This window comes from Thermobia domestica, unplaced genomic scaffold (genome assembly GCF_964235325.1).
Source record: "Thermobia domestica unplaced genomic scaffold, izTheDome1.hap1.1 HAP1_SCAFFOLD_165, whole genome shotgun sequence".
Lineage (NCBI taxonomy): Eukaryota > Metazoa > Arthropoda > Insecta > Zygentoma > Lepismatidae > Thermobia > Thermobia domestica.
In genome coordinates, this window is record NW_027655905.1 from 72,901 (window position 1) to 98,237 (window position 25,337).

Below are 25,337 nucleotides of genomic sequence, written 5' to 3' on the forward strand. Positions count from 1 at the left end.
GGTCGCAAAATAGCATCTACGTACATATTCAGTGTATTAATGAGTCCTGTTATCCTTCAAATTATCCTGTACATCCTTGTAGGTAGATTGATATGGCTGTAAAATTGAAATTGTATTTTCTGAGCAGCCTTTCGCAACAGATAGCTTTGGGAGACGGCAAAACGACGCAAAACTAAAGCAAGAAGATTACTTTCCAATAATAGTACATCTTGCTTTGGTGTGGAGACAATTAAGAGGAATTTAATCTCGTTCCCAATCATCAAACTTCCCTGAAAAGTATTTGATCATAAGCTATTAAAATCCATTCATGGACTTGCACACAATAGCGAGAATAATTTCTTTAAATGAGGTGTTAACCAACATTTTTTCGAAACAGTTCTTCCCGCTTCCATAATAGTTAGTGCGTGGACCATTGATACGCGTAGTTCCGGGTTCGATTCCCATTCAGAGAACTTTGAAAATTGCAACGCATTACGGTGGTTCCAATTTCGTTTCAATCTCTAGCTCCACGTCTTGTTGTTACAAAGTGATACTAAATTTCACACAAGTTTTCAGAGCATTGTACGTTAGATATTTCATAACAGAGTGTAGTGTAAATAGTCATTCAGAGAGAGAGACGCCGTAATAATTCCACTTTTATTTGTCACTCTCAACAAATACACAATAGCGATAGAGTTGCGAGCTATAGAGTTGCGACCTCTGGTGCTTGGGGTCCCGGGTTCGATCCCAGCCTCCGCCAAGTGAACTTTGTGGTGGACAAACACCGTGTGCGTGGGTTATCTCGGGCTTCTCCCGTTTCCTCCCACTTTCTTCATTCCACCATTTTCATTCATTTCTCATCTTCACCGTCTCCTTTAGCCTAACCGGCATAACCGTGGGACGTAAAACTTAAAGATTGCATTTCATTTCAGAGTTGCGAATGCAACATCTGAACTCGCCCCTAGTTTTCTTTCTCAGGATATTGCACACAGAAAACAACAAAACGAGTAAAAAGAAATAGTTTTTTAACGTCACGTTACAACAATTTAATATTTTATAGAGGAAACTCGAAACACGGGCGTCGTTAAAGGGGGGAGGGTCGGGAGGACGCCTCCCCAAGATTTTAGTAAAATATATTTAAAGAAACTGTACTACTTTGTATATATAACTTTTGTCGGAAAGAGGATTTTAATTTTGAGTCATCTGACCCCACCAGATTTAAAAACTAATGACACCATTGCTCGAAAGGTGATTTAAAATAAACAAGAGGAAAGTGGAATGTTTCTGCCAGGGTTGTCAACAAAAAATTACCGTTTACTACTATAGATTGGAGGTTTGAAAATCATTAAAAATCATATATATATATATATATATATATATATATATATATATATATATATATATATAGGGGAAGTCAGTTGAATATGAGCATAGTTAATGAAAATGCTAATATATCTCAAAAATTATGTATTACAGAAAGTAGAAATTCTTACCAAAAGAAAGCCTGATCATTCGTCTACAAACGCTAAAAACTACAAGGTTATACATATTTTTGTTCGTGAGTATTAAATAGGTTAATAAGGTAGGTGCGCAGTGCTCATATTTTCCGTAGTACAAGGGTAATATGAGCACTTCGTAGGGCGAGTAGCATTTATTTTCTAATATTTTCACATGAAATACAAAGCAGATACAAAAAATGTACAAAAGAAGAAATAAAACGTAAATGATTACAATAACGAGCAAAAGATAGTTGCACGTACACGTAAAACATACTTCATTTCAAGAGTCCTGTCTATTGCTGTGACGCAAATAACTGGGCATTAAATCTGATACAATAATCACAAACAAAGAACTCAGGGCACTGAACATTCACACAAAGGATATGATACCAGTTATTGCACATATCACATTTGATCCATTTTTCCCCTTTGGAGTCTTTACTAAACTTTCCTTCATAAATATGGCAAATACTTTCATTCTCCTCACACTGTGTGGATGAGACTGTCCTCTTACTTGGTGTAACATTTCTGGTGTTTTTTTCAATAAAGTTATTATCCACTTGAGCTTTAGATTTACCTAGGTATTTATGGATGGCTGCGAGCTTTAGATTGATTTATGGATGTTTGCTTGTTCACCTTCTCCGCACACATAAACTGTACAACACAAATCCCACACAAGGCTGGAGTGATAGACTGGAAATACGCGAAATGTATCCAAGCTCATTATAAACTTGAAGATTGTAGAATTTATATCATCCATGTTATTAATAATTATGTTATTACGGAATTATCATTAACAGTCTACTTTAGTTAACATCTTCAAAAGCTCCTCATGTCCATTTTTCTCATTACTTTCAAAAAAATATGTGTGCCCATATTAAACTGAATTCAAAAGCTCATATTTCACTGACTGTTAATGATATTTTGACGTATTGTGGTTGACAACTCTTTTTATAGAAATGAAGTGAACAAAAGACTGGCGTTGTGTTCCTAGACAGATCTGACTATAAATCCAATGACAAATTGTATATAACGCATAGATACCTAGTTTCAGCTTATTATTCATTACCCTGATTTAACTATAGCTCCAAAAAGCTACACATTTTTTTATTATACGTACCTGTAAATTTGGATATTATTTCACAACAACTGCAGCGAACGAACTTGGGCTACTCTCTGCAATTTTATGAAACTCCAAACAATGCTACGAACTTCGTTGGTTTCCTCTCGCACAAGATATACGTGCGCTGTGTGAGTTTGAGCTTCGTGCTGCTCATATTTTCGGACTGCTCATATTAAACTGACTTCCCCTATATATTAGTGATGAGCGCAAGAGTCTTGGTCGTGCTGTTTTTGCAAGAGTCTTGCATGCAAGACCAAGACCAAGACCAGGAATCCCGATGCAAGACCAAGACCAAGACTCTTGCGCAAGAGTCTTGCACAAGTACAGGTCAGTGGTAGAGCGTTCACCTTTGGTGCTGTAGCCACTGGTTCGATCCCAGTTAGCACCATGTGAACTTTTTTGATGGATAGTGACCATGTGTGTAGGTTTTCTCTGGAGTTTCCCCTTTCCTCCTACTTTCTTCATTCCACCATTTCATTCATTTCTCATCATCACAATCTCCCTTAACCTCGGTGTATAATCGTGGCACGTAAAACTAGATATTATATCATTTCAAAACATATTAGTTGTGTTCTTCTTCCAAAACTAAAAAGAAATGTAGTATTGAACATCGGTAATTCCGCACACCGTAAGTGCCGACTACATGGGTATGGCCTTGGCTCCAAGGATTAAGCATCCGTTAGAAATTTTTAATGTGTGCTCAAAAACTTAATATCGAAATAATATTTTCATGCCATTGACAAAAACTTAGTGTATGTGTCCGCAAGTTTGATTTTCATGGTCGAGTGCTTATACGTTGAATAATTGTTTATCAATATAACTTTTAGCCTTCTCAGGTATATGGGACTGAGGGATATGCCATTATACAACAATTAATAAGCCATATTCACATGTGAGAGTGATTTTGTACCGTTATTTCAAATAACTTGGAGTTTGATGCTGGGTTTTTGTATTTCTAATATAGATCAAAAATATTTCTATAAATTAAGTTTGCACAAAAGACATGAACAGTTGAGTCGTTTTCAGTTTTCACTCAAATTATTCTAAAATATTAAGAGGTTGGATTATAATCATTATTTTATTTTTTCTCTCTCTTTTTGGCCAATATTGCTAACATATCATCATAATAGCTATTCTGTCATTATTGGCAGGTCATTTTAAACTCAGAAGCTTCGATGTACGGTGATCCTCTCAAGTGTCTTTGTCTTGACGTAGCAATTTTCTGTTTTAATACTTGCCTTCAACTACAGTCTCCTTTGCCCCCTCCCTCTCTTTCTCTCCACCATACCCTCTAGCATGTCCCTCATAATAAAGTTCCTCCTCAGCCAATGTCCCAACAGTTCCTTTTCCTCCTCTTAATTACATTTAAAATTCTTCTCTTCTCCCCTACTGCTACTATTTCTAACACCTTCTCATTCGTTTTCCGTTCAACCCAGCTAATTCTCTTCTTTTTTCGAAAGCCTCCAATACATTTTTCGTCACTTTTGCGTAATGTCCAGGTTTCTGTTCCATAGAGTGCATATTGGAATCAGTAAAACTAAATCTCAATATTTAATTGGAACTTTGTTCAATACAAAGATTAGCTAATCTTGGTTGAAAATAAAAATTATCTGACGCCTTTAGAGTGTAAAAATAATTTATCAATTCATGCTATTTCAGTAAACTGTGCTGTCTTGATTTTCTTTCATGCGTCTTAGGGATGGTCTCCCCAATTTTGGAAACCAGTGGAATATTGAATATGTTAAAAATATAAAAAAGATTACCAAACGTTGTAATTTATCTTATAAATATGAAGCGTGGGGACCCATTGGAAACAAATAAAGAGTGTCACCTATGCTGTACACTATCATCGTACTTACACGAAGGTAAAGTATATTAAATTTAGAAACACATTGTATTTCCGTTACTAGTGGCATATTGTAGAATTTATCCAGAGTAAAATTTACCTATGAAAAGCCTAAAATTTTTTAAAAGCAAGACTTGCAAGACCCTTGCAGCAAGACCAAGACCAAGACCAAGACCAAGACCAGCCAGGTCTTGGTCTTGGTCTTGCATTTGCTCATCATTAATATATATATATATATATATATATATATATATATATATATATATATATATATATATATATATATATATATTGTTAAATGTTTATTTACTAGTTAAAACATTCCCTTACCTACTTGGTAACTAACCTAAATCAACAGGCTTCCGCTTTTAGCTATTAGTTTACTTCACAAGCCATAATACATTTCTCCTTAGTAACAAACTTTCTTTCGAAAGATCATCGCCATTTACATCTCTTTTTTCCACTCTTTCTTTTCTTTTTTAGATGAGTGCATGTGCAATAAACCATAACTCTTTCTGCCCTCAACATCCTCCTCCTCTTCAAAAGGACGACTATTGTCCATATCCCCATCTATCAGGCGGTCTTCTTATTCTTTGTGATTTTCTGCCATATCTTTGACCAATTGCCTCTCTTTGTTGCCCTATATGTTCATTTTTTTTTTTTTTTTACTTTCATGAACAAACATAGGCTTTTGTCTCTCTGCTTCATTCTGATATTTTGTCTCCAACCTTCGATCTACTCCTCTACGAACTTTATTCTTGTACTCGTTACATATTGATTCCACCCCGAACTTATTGCCTGAGTTTTTTATTACTTCATTTTCTGCACTTGATTTCCCATCTGCAACCCTTATCTGATGTCTGTGAACCCTTCTGATAGAACCATCTACTTGAACCTCCAAAACATTATTTCCCCTGTAACGTACAAAATAAGCCTTAATAAAGTTTGGAAAGACAGACCTGTAATTTCTCACCCATATAGGTGTTCCTTTTTTCAAGCCTAGTTCTCTGCGCTCTATACAGTCTTGCTTTTTAGCATTATGGACATTTACTGCTGGAGAAACATTGTACCAAGTACGAGGCTTAAAAGAATACAAAAGGGAAACAGGCGAACACTTGATGACTTTAGTAGGAGTATGTATAGAAGAACATAATTAACCTGACCTAACCAGTTGACCACTCTTTGGCTGGAGACTATTTTTTTCAGTTCTCCGTCACATCACAGAATCGTCACTACTTGGAGTACAGAGGTAAGTATATAGCATTAGTTAGATCTGAACTTTGTTTTAATGGATATTGAAACAATAAAACGTTAATGCCAAACAATTGCTGAGTAATTACGACTTTGTTGCACTACATGGGCTTGGGGTTAGTTGGCGTATAGCATTTGGAGTTGGTTTGATAGTGCACCAAAGAACCTCGTGTGAAATTTTATTTCATTTTACTTTTATTGTTACATTGTTTGTTTTATTGTTATGTAGTTTACAGTTCTACTAATATTTTACTTTAATGTTATAGAATAGCATGCACGTATTGGATTACTGTCAAAATTTAGAAATGGAGATAAGACTGTATGCCGGACTCTGAATTTTCTTAATAGGCCTAATTCTCAGGATCAAGAATATTTTGTATGTGTTCTTTTGTTACAAAAATAGAGGCCTAGCTATTGCTTTTTCTTTCTTTGTGGAAAGTAGGAAATAAACTGCATATCTCGATAATTCAGATAAAACATATCTTAGTTTCTTTTAGCTACTTTGTGAACAGCGGGAAGTAAACTACCTTTTTTGATAGTTCAGTAATTTTAATTACATTTTCAAATAATATGAAGAATTAACCTACACCAAATCATATTTAAACAAATGTGGTTTGATAATCTTGTAGCTTTCAATGTCATGACATCCAACCTAGAATGAAAGAAAGAAGTTTTCATATTTCATAATGTTGATTCTTTTAAATGTTGTGAATAAAAGTCATTTCAAACAGCCTACTTCATTGCAATATATATATATATATATATATATATATATATATATATATATATATATATATATATATATATATATATATATATAATAGAATTTAGAAAAATAACGTTTATTTCTAATAAATCCATTTGTGTGTGTGTGTGTGTTTTGCTATATTTAAAAAGTATGATCGGTTGGCGTACTCCGTTTTAAAAGAAAGCAAAATTTATTTCTCGAAAACTGTAACACTGTTCAACAACGAAAATGTAAATTGAACAAAATCATCTAATTCTTATTGATTTTGTGGTGCTAATCACGATTTTGAAAGTTATTTTCGAATATTAGCTCTACTTTTCGTTTTACAGGCATGTCTAATAATAACGCTTTAAAAATAAATATATTCGCTTCGTTTGGGGTAAAATGTTATACTGATCTGGCAACACTGGAGAAACTATATGAACCCTTGGTTTCATTGTGTTCCTTATCTCAGTAGTGTTCTGCTATTGTTAGAAAAGACAGGTTTAGTGCAGTTATCAGCGTTTTGGGTGTGACGTTTGTGTAGTGCAGGACATAAAAATACAACTACAAGTACGCAAAAATACTGGTATTTAGAATGTATATTTTTAAATAGTTGTCGGAACTATTGCAAGTTACATTTTGAGGATTTTAATAAGCAAAAATGCCGCGAAATTGTGTAAACAGTGCGGATAGCTTCTGCTACGTGTGTGGGGAAGTGACATTTTCCTCACAAAAGCAAACTGTAACACCACTAATAAGGAAAGGCTATCAATATTACTTTGGTTGTAAAATTGGAGACCAAGATAAATCTTGGGCACCCCACATTGTATGTAACACTTGTGCCAGCAATCTAAGAAATTGGATTAATGGGAAGGGGCGCTCAATGCGTTTTGCAGTGCCCATGATTTGGAAGGAGCCAAGCGACCACATCAGAGACTGTTATTTTTGTATGGTTCCTTCCGTCAAGAAGGGAATTTTCACGAAGAAGAAGCGGGCCTTGATCTATCCTAACATTCCTTCTGCAATGCGCCCTGTTCCACATGGAGAAGGACTACCTGTTCCTGACCCACCTAAAGTATACGATCTTTTTTCTGGTGATGATCAAGAAGTTGAAGCTTCTGAATCAAGTACTTCGAAGGACCCTACGTTTGTTGTAGAAGAACCTCCATGTGAACCACATAGACTTACTCAAGAGGAACTAAGTGATCTAATCAGAGACTTGGACCTCTCGAAAAGCAAAGCCGAAATTTTACCGTCACGCTTAAAGCAATGGAATGTATTGCAGGAAAAAGTAAATATTTTAGTGTATCGGAATAGGGAGATGATGTTCACTTCATTTTTTACTATGGAAGACACACTTGTGGCATGTACAGATGTAAATGGTCTCATGAGGGCACTGAAAATTAATTACGAACCTACGGAGTGGAGGCTCTTTATAGATTCGTCCAAGGTGAGTTTAAAGGCAGTGCTTTTACATATTGGAAATGAACTTCCTTCAATTCCTGTAGGTTACGCAGTTCATATGAAGGAATCTTATGAAAACCTGAAACGTTTACTTCAAGCCATTAAATATTACGATTTTCAGTGGCTCATTTGTGGTGACCTTAAAGTAATAGCACTGTTGCTACGTATGCAGTTAGGGTATACAAAGTATTGTTGCTTTATATGTGAATGGGACAGTAGAGATCGTGGATCTCATTACCGCAAAAGTGATTGGAGTACCAGAGAAACTCTTCAGCTGGGAGTGAAAAATGTGCAGCATGAACCACTGGTAGATCGTAACCGAATTTTGCTTCCCCCTCTACATATTAAATTAGGTCTTATGAAAAGTTTTGTTAAGAGCATGAACCAAGAGGATGAGGCCTGTAAGTACCTAAGAGGACAATTCCCTCGATTAAGTGATGCCAAAGTTAAAGAGGGTGTTTTCATAGGGCCACAGATTAGGCAACTTTTCAAAGATCACAAGTTCGACGAAATTGTCCAAGGTTAGGAGAAAGCTGCGTGGGAAAACTTGAAGAGTGTCTGTTCACAGTTCTTGGGAAGACACCGAGCAACAAATTACAAACAACTGGTAGCAAAGTTGTTATTGTGCTACGAAAATCTTGGTTGCAATATGTCCCTGAAACTCCACTTTCTTCATTCACATCTAGACTTCTTTCCCGAAGATTGTGGAGCAGTAAATGACGAACATGGTGAGCGTTTCCATCAAGATATTGCAGCCATGGAGAAGAGATATGAGGGAAAGTGGAGTTCTAACATATTGGCCGACTACTGTTGAACTATTGCAAGGGATGCTCCAGATGTAACCTACAAAAGGCAAGCCAAGCGAAGACGCTCAAAATAAAATAAACATAATCCTGTACAAGGGATCACTTGAAACTTTTGTCTACATTGCAGTGTAGTTCTTGCACAAAAAGGTATTCGTACATATTTTTCATGTTTTGATGTTAATGCTGATTTTTATTACGGAATTGTTAATGTTTAACTTGACCACGGTTACTTTATTTCCTGTATCGCTGTGAAACTGGTATTTGCGCAATTTTGAAAAAGGAAGTACAAGGGTATAGAAAGCAATAGGTTAGGGTACTTCTTAACTCCCCAGTTTATCACATCGCAGTGAAATAGATAAAAAAAAGTAGTAAAATGTAGGTTTTTACATGGATTTTGCTTAAATGTTCTATAAATATTAATACATTTGTATATATACAGCTATTGTTGTACAAGGGCGTTTTTTTCACAACCTGAGCTAAGAAATTTTTTTTATTATCATTTCCTTTCATATTATGCTTAAATGAATGTAAAAATCGCAATTTCAAACAATTTACATACTTTCGATCAAAATTTGTTGAACATAGCAACGAAACAAAAACAAAAATTGAATTTATTAGAGGAAACATTGGTCTATCCGTACACATCCATTACATTGCAATACAGTGCACAATCTGCTCATAAAAAATAAAGAATGAAAAGTTCGCCAACCAGCCCCTGTCTCCCCTATATGTTTAAAAGGTTGGTTATTTTGTGAAGACAGGAGAGACATGTGATGTAAAAGTTCAATAAATCGTACCTGCTCTAACACAATGAGAGATAATTTGCTTGTAATTATGTGTTAATTTTGATGAATTTATAACTGTTAAAAGTAATTGTTCTTGTTATTTTCTGAAGTGATTGACCCCTTTCTGCACTGAGGTTATATTTTGGGGGTGCCCGATCTCTTGGACATTACCATATATACATGTTACAGTTGGCAATAATTTTTAAAATGACGCAGTTGCAAGAAATTTATAAAGCGATCATTGCTTGTTTTCGCACCTTTGACACTTGACCAACAGTTTTTGGTAGTTGTGATTACCACATATTCTCCTAATTTCACGACTTTTAGCAGTATTGCCAACTTTAACATTCATTATCATATCTCCTAAACGGTGTAAAATATCAAATTGCTGTAAACGGCATTATGATCATTACATCTTTTTTGAAAATAATCCACGTAATTAGATGTGATACTTATCTAAGCTCTTTTTCGAAATAAAGCCCTTTGTAAGAAGTCAAGTTTTGAATTCCTTGTAACTTTTTGTTCTGTTTGATAGAAATACACCATATGCTGACCATAGTATTCGACAATACGGTGCTTTCGATGTGCGATGCACCATCCATCTCACTTGCGTCATTACTGTTGTAGAGACCTCCAAAATTGGGAAGTTTCTGGATTTTTGTGATATTTTAGCATAATTAGTTTGCATCACTGAACAATAAAAGTGGTATGGTTTGTTTTCGATTTGTATGTAGACTTAAAATTTGTAATAACTTAACGTAGTGCTATTCAAGAAATACAACTTTGTGTTGAGTTGGCAACACTTTTCATCCGGTGATATTAACCAATACGTGGATAGGTGTCAGCCTTCCTACAGTTGCTTCATGCAAGGTTTCGCTTCCCTTTCTCTTTTAGTTTTTATCACGGTTGGACATTATAAGTGACACACCCTGTATATATATGTATATATACATATATATCTGCGAAATGGTGTCTAGTAGTAAACCAGAAGAAGACCCGCACGCTGAGAATTAGTCGATGGCGTATGGAACCGGCCGGGCTAGCCATTTATGTCCTACCCGTACATCCTAGTGGTGCAGACTGGTAACTTCCTGTCCACGGTGAAACTTACAGGTTTCCCTAACGGTAGGAAGGCGAACAGGGAGGGCTATCACCAACATGCCTGGCCGACACGGTAATTTTTGCCAAATACCTCCAACTTATTTAAACAATCATGATAGGACACAATAAGCCAAGATCCTCATTCTCCGGAAGCCGAACTGTGTTTGGGCAAGGCAACGTTCAGAATCACCTGCAGGCAGAGGGTGCTAAGAATTCCCGGAATTACGGACTAGGTTGCCATTTAAAACTGACCATGGTTACATACAATGCAAGATCCCTGGCTTCAGAAGCAAAATTCCAGGAGCTGGAAGAAGAGCTACAGAAAGTCAACTGGAACATCGTCGGATTGAGCGAAGTAAGAAGGAAAGGAGAAGAATTAATCGAACTGAAGAACAGACACTTATTCTACTACAGAGGATCAGAATGTAGCAAGACCGGCGGAGTGGGATTTCTTATCAACGAAAAATTGAAAAAAAAGGTCCTTTAGGTAGATAGTATATCTAGTCGAGTAGCAAGGCTTGTAGTCAAACTCTCCCAGAGATATACACTACAAGTGATTCAAGTGTATGCACCTACCACAAGCCATTCAGAAGAGGAAGTGGAAATGGAAGATAGGCTGTTGTGGAAAAGAGTTGGAAAGACTTTCATCCAGCAGTGTATTGACAATGGTTGACTATGATTATATATATATATATATATATATATCCAGTGAAACTTGTAGAAACCGGAACTTGAATAAACCGGAAATCTGTCTATAACGGAAACTCCTCACAGTCCTTATCGCTGTTATTCCTTCGAGTAAAATTCGGACCCATCACCTTCCGTTTTATACAAGTTTCACTATACATGTAAAATGCTAGTTCTTCCCACAGTATGACGAAATTTGTGAAAAATATTTGAATCATTCAACTCCCCATATAATGCTCATTTCAACGATTGATAACCCGGTTTATCTCGACTGAATCTATTCTTTGTTCATGTCATACTCACTGTGACTTTAACTCACCCTCACTTCCCATACCAGCGGGGGCTATATTTTACGGTAATGGCATTGGGAGTCACCATTCATCTCCGTGAGCCCGAAAACTAAGAATTCGACACTAATACCAGTCATTTTCGATTATTAGCATACGTCATCCCCCTGTGACCCTATTGGGGATGATAGATGTACAGATGGTGATCAGAAAAATGGAAACACCTGAAGAAAATTGCTACTTACCAGATTAATATGGTGTCGGGCAACCTTTCGCCTTCAGAGCAGCCTTGGTGCGACGTGGGATGGAGTCATAGAGGTCGTGAATGGTAGCAAGTGGAATTTTACACCATTCCTCGTGCAGAGCATCGGCCAGTTCTATGAGAGAGGATAGAGGTGGAAATCGTCGCCGGAGTCGTGTTTCCAAGACGGACCGCAGATGATCAATTATGTTGAGATCTGGGGATTGGGCGGGCCAGGGGAGGTGTTGAACTTCATCCCGATGTTCCTCAAACCACGCTGCAACGCCAGCTGTGTGAATGGGTGCATTATCATCCTGGAAGATGGCGTCATTGTCCGGGAACAACACCCGGACCATAAGATGCAAGTGGTCTCAGAAAATTGCGACATAATCGTTGGCAGTGATTCGTCCGCTAAATGTGACCACAGGACCCAATGGAAAACATGATATTACGGCCCACAGCATCACCGAGTTGCCGCTATGTTTCACAATTGGGCGGTGACACTGCAGATCATAAGCTTCTTTGGGCGTTCTCCACACATAAACACGGCGCGTGGTCGGGAATAGGGTGAAGAATGACTCATCCGACCATATCACACGTTTCCAGTCCTCAACGGTCCAAGTTGCATGGTCGCGGCACGATTTGCGGCGTGCGAAAGCGTTATGGTCCCTGATGAGCGGTTTGATCCGTGCAACACGACCCCGTAAGTTCATGCCATGGGGAAGGAGAAACAGGGTGGGGGAGGAGCTGATTGAGTTCCTCCTTCACTTGCTCCGCAGTGGCACGATGGTTCTGCGTGACAATGCGCTTTAATACCCGGCGTGACCTGTCACTCATGATTTTCTTCCGCCCACTGTTCCGCTTCCCCGATGTGGTTTTCCCGTATGTTGTATAGGTCGTCATCACCTTTGACACTGTCCCACACGACACACCTAACACAGTAGCCACTGCCGTCACACTCACTCCTCATAACCGCGCACCAACAATTTGCCCTCTTTGAAAATCTCAGAGGTCTCCCATTTTACACTACCTCCGTCTGCTGCAGCCACTGGACACTGCTGTTCCACTGCGCCTGACGTAGTATCAAGACCAACCTAACACAGCACCACCAGCGGTCCGGCGCTGCAGGCGCCACGATACCACTGCCAACCGATACATCTGACGTGTTGCCAACTACAGGTGTTTCCATTTTTCTGATCACCATCTGTATCTCACCCCTACATTTTTTCCTGGTTATAAGTAATATGTGCACCAAGTTTCGTTAAAATTGCTCCGCATGTTCCAGAGTTTGCGTGGGTCAATGAAAACTTGACCGAAAACCCACTGACCCACCACCACCTTGACCCACGACCCACCATGACCCACTGACCCACCACTCACCATGACCCCTGTGACCCACCACCCACCGCGAACCACTCTGACCCAACACCCACCATGAACCACTCTCATCCACTGTGACCTACTCTGACTCCCCAAAATCCATCGTCATCAACTCTGAACACGATCCAGGGCCCCTTCTGGACTGACTAAAGGGTTTGCACTTGTAAGAAAACAAGACTGTGAAATTGCCACTAATCGGAGTTTTAATTTCTAGTCAATCGCTCAAGCATCACTCTGTTACAATAAGGTGGATCTCACGTTTACAACATCAAATGGTAAAATATTTGTCAGTGAGGAAATTGAAGCACTTCGAGGCTGGGGGGAATTAGTGCGTGCCTAAAATATACTTGTACTAAGAGAGTATTCTTGCAAGTGCTAATTTCTGAACGCATTCCAACAGAAACTTCTATTCACAAGAAAATTCCCCTGTACTATATGGAAAGGTTATGGTTTCTCAGTTCGCAGTATTTTTCTTACAAAAGACTTGAAAAATCAGTTCTTCATAGTGTATAAAGGTGCTCGGTTACCCACTGTGAGAGCATCTCCATAAAGTATGCTCATAATTGTAATTTGTGTAATCACTAAAACACTACGTTAAATTTAAGTCACAAATATGCATAATTGCAATTATTAGTCTATGAATATATATTCAAAGTAGTTTACCTAAAGCAAAGAAGAGACTTACTAAAAATTAGGTACAAAGTTGAATAACACAAATAAGCCATTAGTAATACAAGTATACATTTTCCATAACTCGTAATTTTCCACCTTAAAACAAACCTGAAATCGGGTTTATTTCCTGTTGGTAACTTTTTCATGGTAAATCATCCGCAGTGGAATGATGTCTATCCTTCAGCCAAGAAATAACTAGCACGTCTACTTTGAGTTTGTGTAGCGGTGGGCCATTAACATTGATGAACAACAAGTTAGATTATCTTTGAGCACTTAGTCTATTTCTAGTATCAGTCATCTGTAAATTCATAAGAGGAAATCCCCGTTCCCACTCTGTCGTGGAAATTGATAATACTTCTACCCGATTTCTGCAGCTCCTCATCGACATTCTGCTTGTTAGACTTAAGTCTGATAACGATTTTTCTTGGTCAGTTTTGAAATACTCAGCAAGAAGTATCATCTTTCTATCACCATACAACATCTTTTCCATATCGACCATGTCAGCTGGCAATGTCGAATCATGGTGAACAGAAACTTCATCTACCACGCCTTCGATAGGGAATCTTGTGCATAAATTATCAATTAAAGCCAGATAAACTGATGATTTCTTATTTGTTTATAAATTTAATTTTTGTAATTACACATGAAGGTTTGATGCCATTACCAAGTTCCCTCCCCCGTCTATACAGCGAAACGGAACGAGGTTGCTGGAAAGTGTTCAGAGGTGAATGAGAATTTCCCTCCTTCTTCAACTTCAATTACCACATTGCTGTTTGCCATGTGCCAAATTACGATGAATTATCCATACTTTTCAGTGGAAAAAAGGATGAAATTTGAAACTTCCATATCAAGGTAAGTAAACCAACGTAAAAGAAAAAAGTGTAAAATTTTCCATATAATTATGTGTACAATCCAAACTTAAAATTTCCGGGTAATTAAGCTTACAATAAAAATTGTATGCCTATTTTTCTCACAACTTTATGGATTGATTTCCCTGTGCTGTAAGCGCTAAAGTGATTAAAGCGCTCCTAGTGATTAAAGGAGTATCTTTCGCCCATAATGTTTGTTTCCTCACTGTAAGGAATACGTGTGCCAAGTTTGGTTGTAGAACATTACGAGAAAACTGGAGATAAAAATGAAGGGAAAACCGACTATTTGCTAGTCGTGACCCGAACAAGCCTGCGTAACTACCGTCGTGGATCTCTTACGTTAGCCTTTGCTTTATGCAACTGGGTAGTATTGCTACGAGACGAAACGGGATATGGGGCTGTCGCATCTCGTCTCCTTACAACACTGTCGCGTGTCTCGTCTTGCAAATAATAGACAGGTCTCGTCTCGAAGTGTTTGCTCGTTATCGAGACGAGCGTGGCAACACTAACTATATATAGGTAACCCTATGGGCTATGATTTTGGAATGTTTCTTTGATGCATGGGTGCCTGCATCACACTGATGTGTTCCAATAGACCGCGATCATAGACCTGATAGTGTATCCTTACGCTCTGCGCAGGTGCAGACAATTCGTTTTAATTTCGTTTCAAAGCTATCATGTATCTACTATGGCTTGCAAAGTTTGCTTGTTCTCGGTGGAGCCGTTCCCGAGATATCATGACAAATGTCATTTTTAATGAATCGACTGGTTCTGAAGCGAATCTCAGAAACTACAGCTTTTTCGACAAATTCCTGCTAGTTACATCAGTTTTGCAAAGTGTCCTATTAATCTACCAAGTTTAATCACAATCGAGGGTTGTGGCCTAGACACCTTATTGATGTATCACAGGCCCTTTAAAAGTAGTGAAAGAAGTAATAAATAAGGACTTAAACCATATAAATATTGTTACTTTACTATTTCAACAAAAACGAAGTTACAACTGTGCTGACGACCTTTACGGGGATGGAGATTTCACAAGTTTGGTTGGACCTCGCGTAGAATTTGTGTGAAAGACCATGACATCTCCGAGCAGTCCTGTCTATGACTGACCTAATTCATTAAGCGAATGTCAGCTTCCTTTTTATATTTTCGAAATAAACCAATATATGTGTTCCTTATTATAAGTAGAAGAATGCAGTTGGTAATAATTTAATAATAAAAAGTCTTCAATAAGAAGCTATAATCTTTAACAGAAAATGGATAAGGAAAGTAAGAAGAAACGCAATTATTATAGCAATAATAACATCGTTAACAAGTAAGCAGTAGTTAGTACAATCATGACTTGTTTACAAACACGTATCTTGAGATCTTTTTTGAGTACTCTATTTAGAAAGTTTAGAATATTTAGTTTTTTTTTTCATATAGTTCACTGAGAGTCAGCTTTGTTGGGTTCTTAGATTGTAGGAACTTTGCCCATATTACAAGTAACTTTTGTCCTCTTGACCTGATTTACAGTCGTGAAATTTAGAACCGAAAGTTATAACAGAAGAAATTGTTTTACAACTATAAATTTTGGTATTTATTTTTTGTACGATCTTTACTGAGTGAGAAATTCTAATTTGTAATTGTGAAAGTTGTAATATTTGAAAGAATGTGAAGAAATATTTTTTCAAAGCCTTGTAAATAATAAATTAATTAATATTTTAAGTAAATTTGTAATTTTCTTTAAAAAGATTCTAAAGTGACGGCTTATAATTTGATGTCCCTATTCAAACTCGCCCCGAAAACAGGTTCGAATTCATTTTAACCAATTTGAAAATACTTATTGCCAAGACCTTTTAATTAACTTGATTGTTATTACCTACGATTACAACTAGCATGTTCGAAAAAGCGTATGTGTGTCACCTTACGAAAAGACAAGCAAGCTGCTAGTTCGCTACTGCCAGGACAATGAATGAAAGCTGTCACTGATTATTGGCAACGAAAGATTCAGTTGTTAGTGCAGCATACCTTTTTATAAACATGTAAACTTGTAGTCGAGCATCTCATTTTATTTGGTTCGATGTGATTTATCGATTTATACATATATAATGTGTTTGACAATGTTATTTTTAAAGGAAGAAAATCAACATTCTGCACTATATCTCATTAGCTGAGTAATGTAGTCTTAGAATTGGTGTAATAATGATCTTAATGACAGCGACGACGACTTCTGTATAACTTTGGGGAGGCATTGAAATATGTGTAGTTTCTTGTCACAAATTCGAATAAAGATATGTACATCCAGGGAGGCCAATCCCCAAGATCAGCGCGCATGGTTAATGACGATATAATTCAGTTTCACTTTTATATCAGTAAGTAGCTGTAACAAAGCATCAATTTTTATATCTACGAATAGGATATTTTACTAAATGTTCTAAAAAAGTTTACACGGGTTTTTACACGCACGTATGACATTATGTTTACCTCAATATTATCAATGGAATGATATATGTCTCGTCATTGGAAGACTGTTAGGACTACGCGTGTCATTCTGGGAAATATATGTGTCAGTGTTAAGAGAAATCAAGCAACAAAAGGTACAATCCGATTGTTAACAGTTAATATTTTTCACTTTAGGAATCTGTTATCAGGATCACAAAATTATTTTATGCACTAAGCATATAAGTTACAAAACACTAGTTACTAATGTGTATTTACTAATAGATGAAAAGTGTACTCAATTATACTAATTTTCCTTTTATATCAACTAATCTTGGATCATATTTAATCCACATTAAACGTATTAACTACATAAAGAGAAACTTGCTCTGAAACCACTGGTCAACAGTAAAAATGCTTCGGAGATAAAACTAACCAATTCTTACTAATTTTAGGGTGCTGATAACGAATATGAAATTAGTTTTTGAAGATTGGTTCTGGTTTCAAAGAAATACGTTATCACCCGATGTGCTCTGCTGGGCAAATTAAGGGTTCGTGGCAACAGGAGCTGTCTACTTATTTCAATAAACTTCCATTGTTTGACGGTTAGTTTCATTGCTATCCTCAGGGACATAAGCAGGAGGGAGTCCTGAAGGTTTTGACACCCCGACTTGTTTGTAAATTTAGTCTAATTTCAGGTGAAATTTTACAAATTTTAATATAATTTAGCTTCAAATTGTATTTGGACCCCCGAAAAGCTTAGGGCCCCTCCCGAAATAAATTCCTGCGTAGTGTCTGGCTATCCATATTACTCGCACTTCATCGCTAACAAAGAAATATCAACCACTTCACGGTTTAGCTTGTATTGAAGAGTTTGCCAGAGAAAACATGTGTAACGTTCTTTTGTAGTTACAATTTGCCATCTCGGACGTATTGGTGAGATATTGGGTGGGTGTTATTATTATTATTATTATTATTATTATTATTATTATTATTATTATTATTATTAATAATAATATTATTATTATTATTATTAATCTTTCTATGACTATATTAAGCAGAAACATGTCGCGTAAATATGTTTGCAGTGCGGAACAAATTGTTGCTTCTAACGAAGTGAAGCGAAAAGTGGAATTTCGCTTCTATCATAAAGAAAGCCTATCACTTGTACTTTGGCTGTAAAGAGGGAGATGTGGACAAGAAGTGAGCACCACGACAAATTGCTACGAGACGAAACGGGATATGGGGCTGTCGCATGTTGTAATACTTGTTCTACAAATTTGTGGGACTGGCTACACGGAAAAAAGCCATGCGTGCCATTTGCAGTTCCAATGATCTGGAGAGAACCGACAGATCACACTTCAAACGGCTATTTTTGCATAGTTCTTCCAATTAAAGGTCTATCCAGAAAAGAAAAAAGTGGACTGCTACTTATTCAAATATTCCTTGAAATATTCGTCACTGTGCCACACTCGGAAGAACTAAAGGTTCCACAACTTCCTGTAACTTACTCCGGTGTTTCACCCGATGAAGAGCAAAAGGCGAACAATGTCGACCCAGATTGTCAAATTCTGCTGCAGATTCATCGTCTTCCACCGATCCTGACCTCACAAAACCAAAATATCATTATCTATTCACCATATGATACTCAACCTGAATTAAATTACCTGGGGTTGTCAAAAAGTGGCGCAGAACTGCTGGCATCCAAACTCAAGAAATGGGGAGCTTATTCTGAAGATCTAAAATTGTTCGTGTTTTGAACACGGCAGAATCCCTAAACAGTATTTTCAGTGGAAAGTGACATATTACGTTGTAACAATGTAGGCCTAACTGGTCTTATGAGTAAACTTAACATAGACGGTGAATGGCGGCTATTCATAGAAGCATCAAAACATTCTTCAAATATATTCTGCGTAAACTTCCACAAATTGCTGAAAGTAAAATCAGGTAAGAATTCTTAATGGCACTCAAATTCGCTAACTCCTCAATGATCCTGAATTTGATGCAGTGTTAGAAAATGAGGAGAGAATTGAATGAGATTCTTTCCGAAAAGTGGTGACGAATGTTTTGGAAAACGAGCGGTCTCAGAACTATAAGGAAGTAGAGGTGCACCTAATACCTAATTCTACCAAGCAATAGGGTGTAATGTATCACTAAAAATACATATATTGCAATCCCACATATATTTCTTCCCAGAAAATTGCGGAACAGTCCTTGATGAACATGGGAAACATTTCTACCAAGTTATATCTATGATGGAGAAACTATATCAGGGCTACTGGAGCAACTCTGCTCTTGGATTGTTATTGGACGGAAAATTCCCAATTTTACCCCAATTTCCCCTTTTCTCTTACAACACACACACACACACATATTATCATGATACCATTTGAAAGCCTGTTTTATTCTGAAGAGAATGACGTATAACTCATGAACTCAAATAAATAACAGGGGCCGCTGTGGCTCAGTGGTAGAGCGTTCACCTCTGGTGCTTGGGGTCCCGGGTTTGATCCCAAACCCGCCAAGTGTACTTTGTAGTCGACAAGCACCGTGTGCGTGGGTTTCCTCGGGGTTCTCCCGTTTCCTCTCACTTTCTTCATTCCACCATTTCATTCATTACTCATCATCACCGTCTCCTTTAGCCTTACCGGCATAATCGCGGGACGTAAAACTCAAAGATTTCATTTCATTTCAAATAAATAATACTGTTCGGATTCATTTGATTTTATAGTTATCTCACTTTCTTCCTATATGAAATTTGGTATTGTCTAGCAGAACTGAGTAATATTTTTTTCGTCACAACTATTGTATTACTTATAAACTACAATAGTTTTTAAAGGTATACTATATTTGGGTGCCTTTAGTCGGGGCCGTACCAGGGGGTGCTACATTTGAAAAAAGATACTTTTGGACGGTAAATTCCCAACTTTACCTTGAATTTCCTTCTTCTTATACATCATGTACACATACACATAGAACCATTTGCAAGCTTGGTTTATTCTGAAGTGAATGGCATATGAACCAAGATAATCGGATGAACAGAATTGAAGCAATAGGTACTTAAGTGAAAGACCAAATAGAAAATTCAAGAATCTAAGTGTCAACACTACATAACACACATTTCTATCGATTACACTTAAACTCGAACCAGTTTATAATTTTAATTTTTATTTTCGTACTCAGCATCCTCATTTGCATAAGAAAATGTACTTTTCTTTTCCGAAGCATTAAAAAAGTTAAAATTTGTTGTCCAGTGAAATTATTTGTTGGCTCTCCAATAATTACAACAAACATTAGTCTTTTGGGTTTCGATTCCCAGTGAGAGGGCATTAAAATTCAAACGCGTTACGTCACGTCTCATATAACCTAAGTACAGAAATGGCATACTAAACTCCAACAACCAACATCAGTAAACATTCATTTTGAAACATAATTGCGAATTTTGAAAAGTAACACACATTAAACTTAAAATACCCTTTTCCGCTTTCTTTCATAAATAATTATTATTATGCTTTTTTGTAATACTGTGGGATGATGATTGAAGAATACATCTAAAATAAAAAGATAGTTCGGTGACTTATCCATTGGCAGATTTCTCCATTGGCAGATTTGGTAATTGGCGGATTTGTCAATTGGCTGATTTGTCCATGTTCGCAATCGGCGCATTTGGTCATTTTCGCGTTTGGCACATTTGGTAATTGGCAGATATGGTAATTGGCAGATTTGTTAATTGGCTGATTTGTCCATTTTCGCAATTGGTCATTTTCGCGTTTGGTGCATTTGGCAATTGGCAGATTTGTCCATTTTCACAATTGGCGCATTTGGTCATTTTCGCGTTTGGCGCATTTGGTAATTGGCAGATTTGTCCATTTTCACGATTGGCGCATTTGGTAATTGGCAGATTTGTCCTAGACCCGTTCATCTCCGGTGCTTGGAGTGTCTGGTTTGATCCCATCTCGCGCCGTGTGGACTTTGTGATAGACAAATACAGCGCTAGTGGGTTTTCTCGGGGTTCTCCCGTTTCCTCCCACTGCCTTTATTCCACTCATCTCTCATCGTCACCGGCATACCCAAAAGGCAACTGAGTACAGGGATTCTGATGAACACATGACTCCTTAAAGGAATTGAATACCAGAAAGGAATCAGAATTCCCATTACTAGCAAGGAGCAAGCTTATGAGTTCTTGTAATCAAAATAACGGAAGTAGTGATTACATTGTACGATTCCTTGAACTCAACGAATTCATAAGAATCAAATAACAGAAAGGAATCAGAATCCCCATCACTATTAAGAATTGAAGAAGCAAGGGCTTAAAATACCCATAGCTTGCTCCTTTCAAAAATTTTATATTTAGTGAAGTAAACAATTAAGTAAGACATTTTTTTTTTTTTTTTTTTTTTTTTTTTAGTGCTAGCCGAAGGCTAGCTCCCTTGCGAGGGTTACGCCCTCTATCCGGGGTGAGGAGTGTAGAGACTGGGGAAGGAAGGATATTGGAGGTGGTCTATGGGAAGTAAGAATAAGCGGAAGGAATCATTTATTTTATTTAGATCATAATTTCAGTTTATTGCTTTTATTGCATTTTATTCAATTTCATTGGACATTATGAACTTTGTTCATAATCATGAGGACTGGGAAAAAAAAATGACAATGAAGTGCATATGACAGGACAACACAAGGATATGTTAGTGAGACGAATGCAGATTATCTTCTTGTCCAGGGGCTGCTCTGGACAGTAATGTAGACAAGTGGAGCCCTGTTAGCACAATAGGTTACGGTGCAGCATATGTAGGTGATATATGAAATGGAAGGTGATCAGAAGAATAAGCTGAAGCGACAAAATGATCTGGATGGTCTGGTGGAATGGTTTTGAGATATAAAGCGAAGAGTAGGGATAGAGGGCAAGTAGAAAATTGATATCCTAAATCATAGTGGCGGTCGGCATCCATAGTATCTAGAAGTAATGGATGACGTTGCTGAAACCGGTTTGTGATGAACTTTAGTCGCAACTGTTCAAGATGACGGAGAATGGTAGGAAAAGAGATACGGTCGTAAAGCTCCTGTGTCGGACTGGGAAGCTTGATCCTATAAGCCAGACGAAATGCGTGCCTTTCAAGAACTTGTAATTTCTGATAGAAAAAAGGTAGTGCAGCAACCCAAGCGGGATGACCATAAGTTAGAACTGGACGTAAGAATACCTTATACGTATTAAGGATTGTAGTGGGTTGCAATCCCCATGTGGTACCAACTAGACGTTTTAGTAAATTGAGCCGAGCATACGCTTTACGAATGATTGCTTGAAGATGGGGCCGCCAAGTTAAGTGATGATCGATTATGATTCCAAGATAGGTAACCTGTTTAGTAGGTGATATTCGTGTGCCATGAACCTCTAGATTAAGTAGATTGGGGTTTTTCTGAACTCGAGAACGTTTTCGAGGTGGTATGAAGACGATAGCTTGAGTCTTAGTCGAGTTTATATGAAGGCGCCACTTAGCACACCATCGGAGAAAAGAGTCTATTGCTAGGCGGAGTGCAGAATTGATTTGTTGAATAGTTCTGGCTGTGCAAAGAAAGGCAGTGTCATCTGCATATTGAAAAGTATGAACATTGGGAGGAAGGGTTGGCATATCGGCTACAAACAGAAGGTATAGAAGAGGCGAGAGAGCGGAGCCTTGAGGTACACCAGAATGGATAAAGATCGGATGTGATGAAGAACTATTGATGGTAACATAAGATAGGCGGTTAGAAAGAAAATGGAAAATGAAACGGAGGTAGCAGAGTGGAAGCCTAAAACGGTGAAGTTTGAACATGAGGGCTAAATGCCACACTTTATCAAAAGCCTTCTCTAGGTCAAAAAGAATGAGGCATGAAGGCCGAGCAGTGTTATAATGATTTGTGATTAGGTTGAGAAGTCTGAGCAATTGATCATTGATGCTGAAATTAGGTCTGAAACCAGCTTGGTGTACAGGCAAGAGATTATATTGAGAAAGATGGTGATGTAGTCTGATGACAATGATGCGCTCAAGAATTTTGCTAAAAACGGAGGTTAATTGTATTGGACGGTAAGAAGCAACAGAATCTGGAGGTTTGTTGGGCTTAAGAAACATGAGAGTGGAAGAAGTCTTCCAGTCACAGGGGATGTAGCCGGTCCGGAGAATAAAAGAATATATATATGAAAGAAGCAGAAGAAGACAATAAGGAGCCTCTTTGATATGACGATAAGTTATGTGGTCGATACCAGGAGCTGTGTTGCGCTTGCGGTTTACGACGGTGGCGATATCAGATGTAGAAATTGGAGCTGTGAGAGGATTGTCGTCTGGAAGAATGTGTGCTGCGCTGGGTTGTAGATATGAAGATGATAAGTTCAAGCGATCAGTAGGATGTCTTTGAACAAAATCAGATGGGAATGGGGTGAAGGTAGTCTGCAGGTGGTCTGCAAAGGCGTTCGCTTTCTCTTCGTCTGTGTGTAATGGTTGGTTATTTACTAACAGCGGATATGGTGTGCGAGTAAGCTTCCCAGTCAACATACGAAATCGCTTCCAATACTTAGTAGGGTGTGAAGTTTCAGCTAAGTTGTTACACGTCTTCACCCAGTTGCGAAGCTTATGTGCCTTGACGTAGTTACGTACAGTGCGCTGAAGTTGGCGATGATGACGAAGAGCTTCTAGGTTACCAGTGCGCTGATATTCGCGAAAGAATTCGCGAGAACGATGTATGAGAGGTAGGTAGTTTGGCGGTAAACGTGGTTGGTACCTGGTTATTTCAGTTGTGGGTATATGAAGGTCAGAAGCGTGATGAATGGAATGAGTGATTTCAGAGACCCGTGCGTAGAGATCATCTTCGGTAGTAGGAGGCTCGATGGTAACCAAATCTTCAGCAATAGTAGTGCGATAGTCATTCCACTTGGCTTTATCAAATCGTGGAACACGACGAGGTTCAGGGAGCAAACGAAGAGTAGGAGCCTGCGGTTGATCGATATGAAGTTTGATAGGAAGGTGATCACTACCTATGGAATCGAGCACTTCAATTGTGCAACGCTGGAAGAGATTGCCAGAAGAAATAACTACGTCAGGTGTGGTATTCGTGATGGGTCTGGTTGCTTTAGGTATATCAAAAACATGGCCGGTGGTATGAGTAGTAATGAAGTCAAGGAAGCTTTGTTTCTGATTAGCTGGACGGCTGTGAATATTGATGTCGGCCATTATGATATAATATTTAAAGTTATTGGAGATGTAAAGAAAGAATGAGCGTGGGATGGGATGTCCAGGGCGTACATATATGGTAGCTATGGTAACGTAAAGGGAGTGGAAGTACAACGTAGTAATGAGATACTCTGGAACATTAATCAATGCTGGATGATATTGGCGGTGACTAATCGAAGGATGGAAGCCAATGGCCACTCCTCCGTTTGCTCGGCGTGCTGCAATGGTAGAATCTGAACGGAGTAGCGTATAGCGAGGTATCCTGAACGTCATAGATGGAGTAAGGAGAGTTTCGTTCAGAAGGAAAGCCTGAATAGTTTCTTCTAGAAGTAGCTGTTCGAAGAGAGTGTACTGGGAAGTAAGTGACCGAATATTAAGAAACAGTAATGAAATACCCATGATTAAGGTGCAGGAGTAGTGTTGGAAGTGTCGGAGGAGACATGTAATTCGTCAAGAGGGGTGGCATGAAAATAGACATGAGGTCCAGAGTAAGTAGCTTGGAAAGAATATTTAAAGATGATGCGGGCTGCGTGATTGACCACCTGGAGAATATGTTGACGTAGAAAAGGATGAATATTTTGCAATGCGATGGTAAAGAACGAAAGGAGTTGATGGAAAGACATTTACTCTATCTCTAACCCCAATTCAAGGAATACAATAAGTTTTCAGGTGTTATTTGTAATTTAACGTTTAATAAATTCAAATATTTTAAAGTCTGTGTATTTTGAGGAAATTGCTTAATTGCATCTTTTACACGTATTGCACTACTTGTAAATATTGTACAAAGTATGTGTACTTTTATTAAGAATTTTGCAAAATAATTATTAGTATAATGTGCTGCCATCTACAGACTTTCCTTAAACTACAAATTTTGAAGATTCTGTCCACGCAGTCTTTTATAGTATTTTTTTTTGTTTCTTTTGTTTTTACATTAACTATATATACACAGAAAAAAGGTAGAACTTTAAATAGGAATGTGGGAGGCCTCTGTTGGCAA

The 25,337-nt window shown here is 37.8% G+C and overlaps 2 protein-coding genes across 2 annotated transcripts; one reads left to right on the forward strand and one right to left on the reverse strand.

Annotated features, from left to right (window-relative positions):
- Positions 1–10,696: 10,696 nt before the first annotated feature.
- On the forward strand, positions 10,697–11,071 carry LOC145676483 (uncharacterized). The gene has a single exon (XM_081747288.1). The coding sequence runs from the start codon at positions 10,697–10,699 to the stop codon at positions 11,069–11,071; it is 375 nt and encodes a 124-aa protein (XP_081603414.1).
- An 8,472-nt stretch (positions 11,072–19,543) lies between these two features.
- Positions 19,544–24,739, reverse strand: LOC145676484 (uncharacterized). The gene is made up of 2 exons (XM_081747289.1): positions 23,377–24,739; positions 19,544–19,548 (listed from the first exon to the last, which is right to left on the reverse strand). Exons 1-2 carry the CDS (start codon positions 24,737–24,739, stop codon positions 19,544–19,546), a joined length of 1,368 nt encoding a protein of 455 aa, XP_081603415.1.
- Positions 24,740–25,337: the final 598 nt, after the last annotated feature.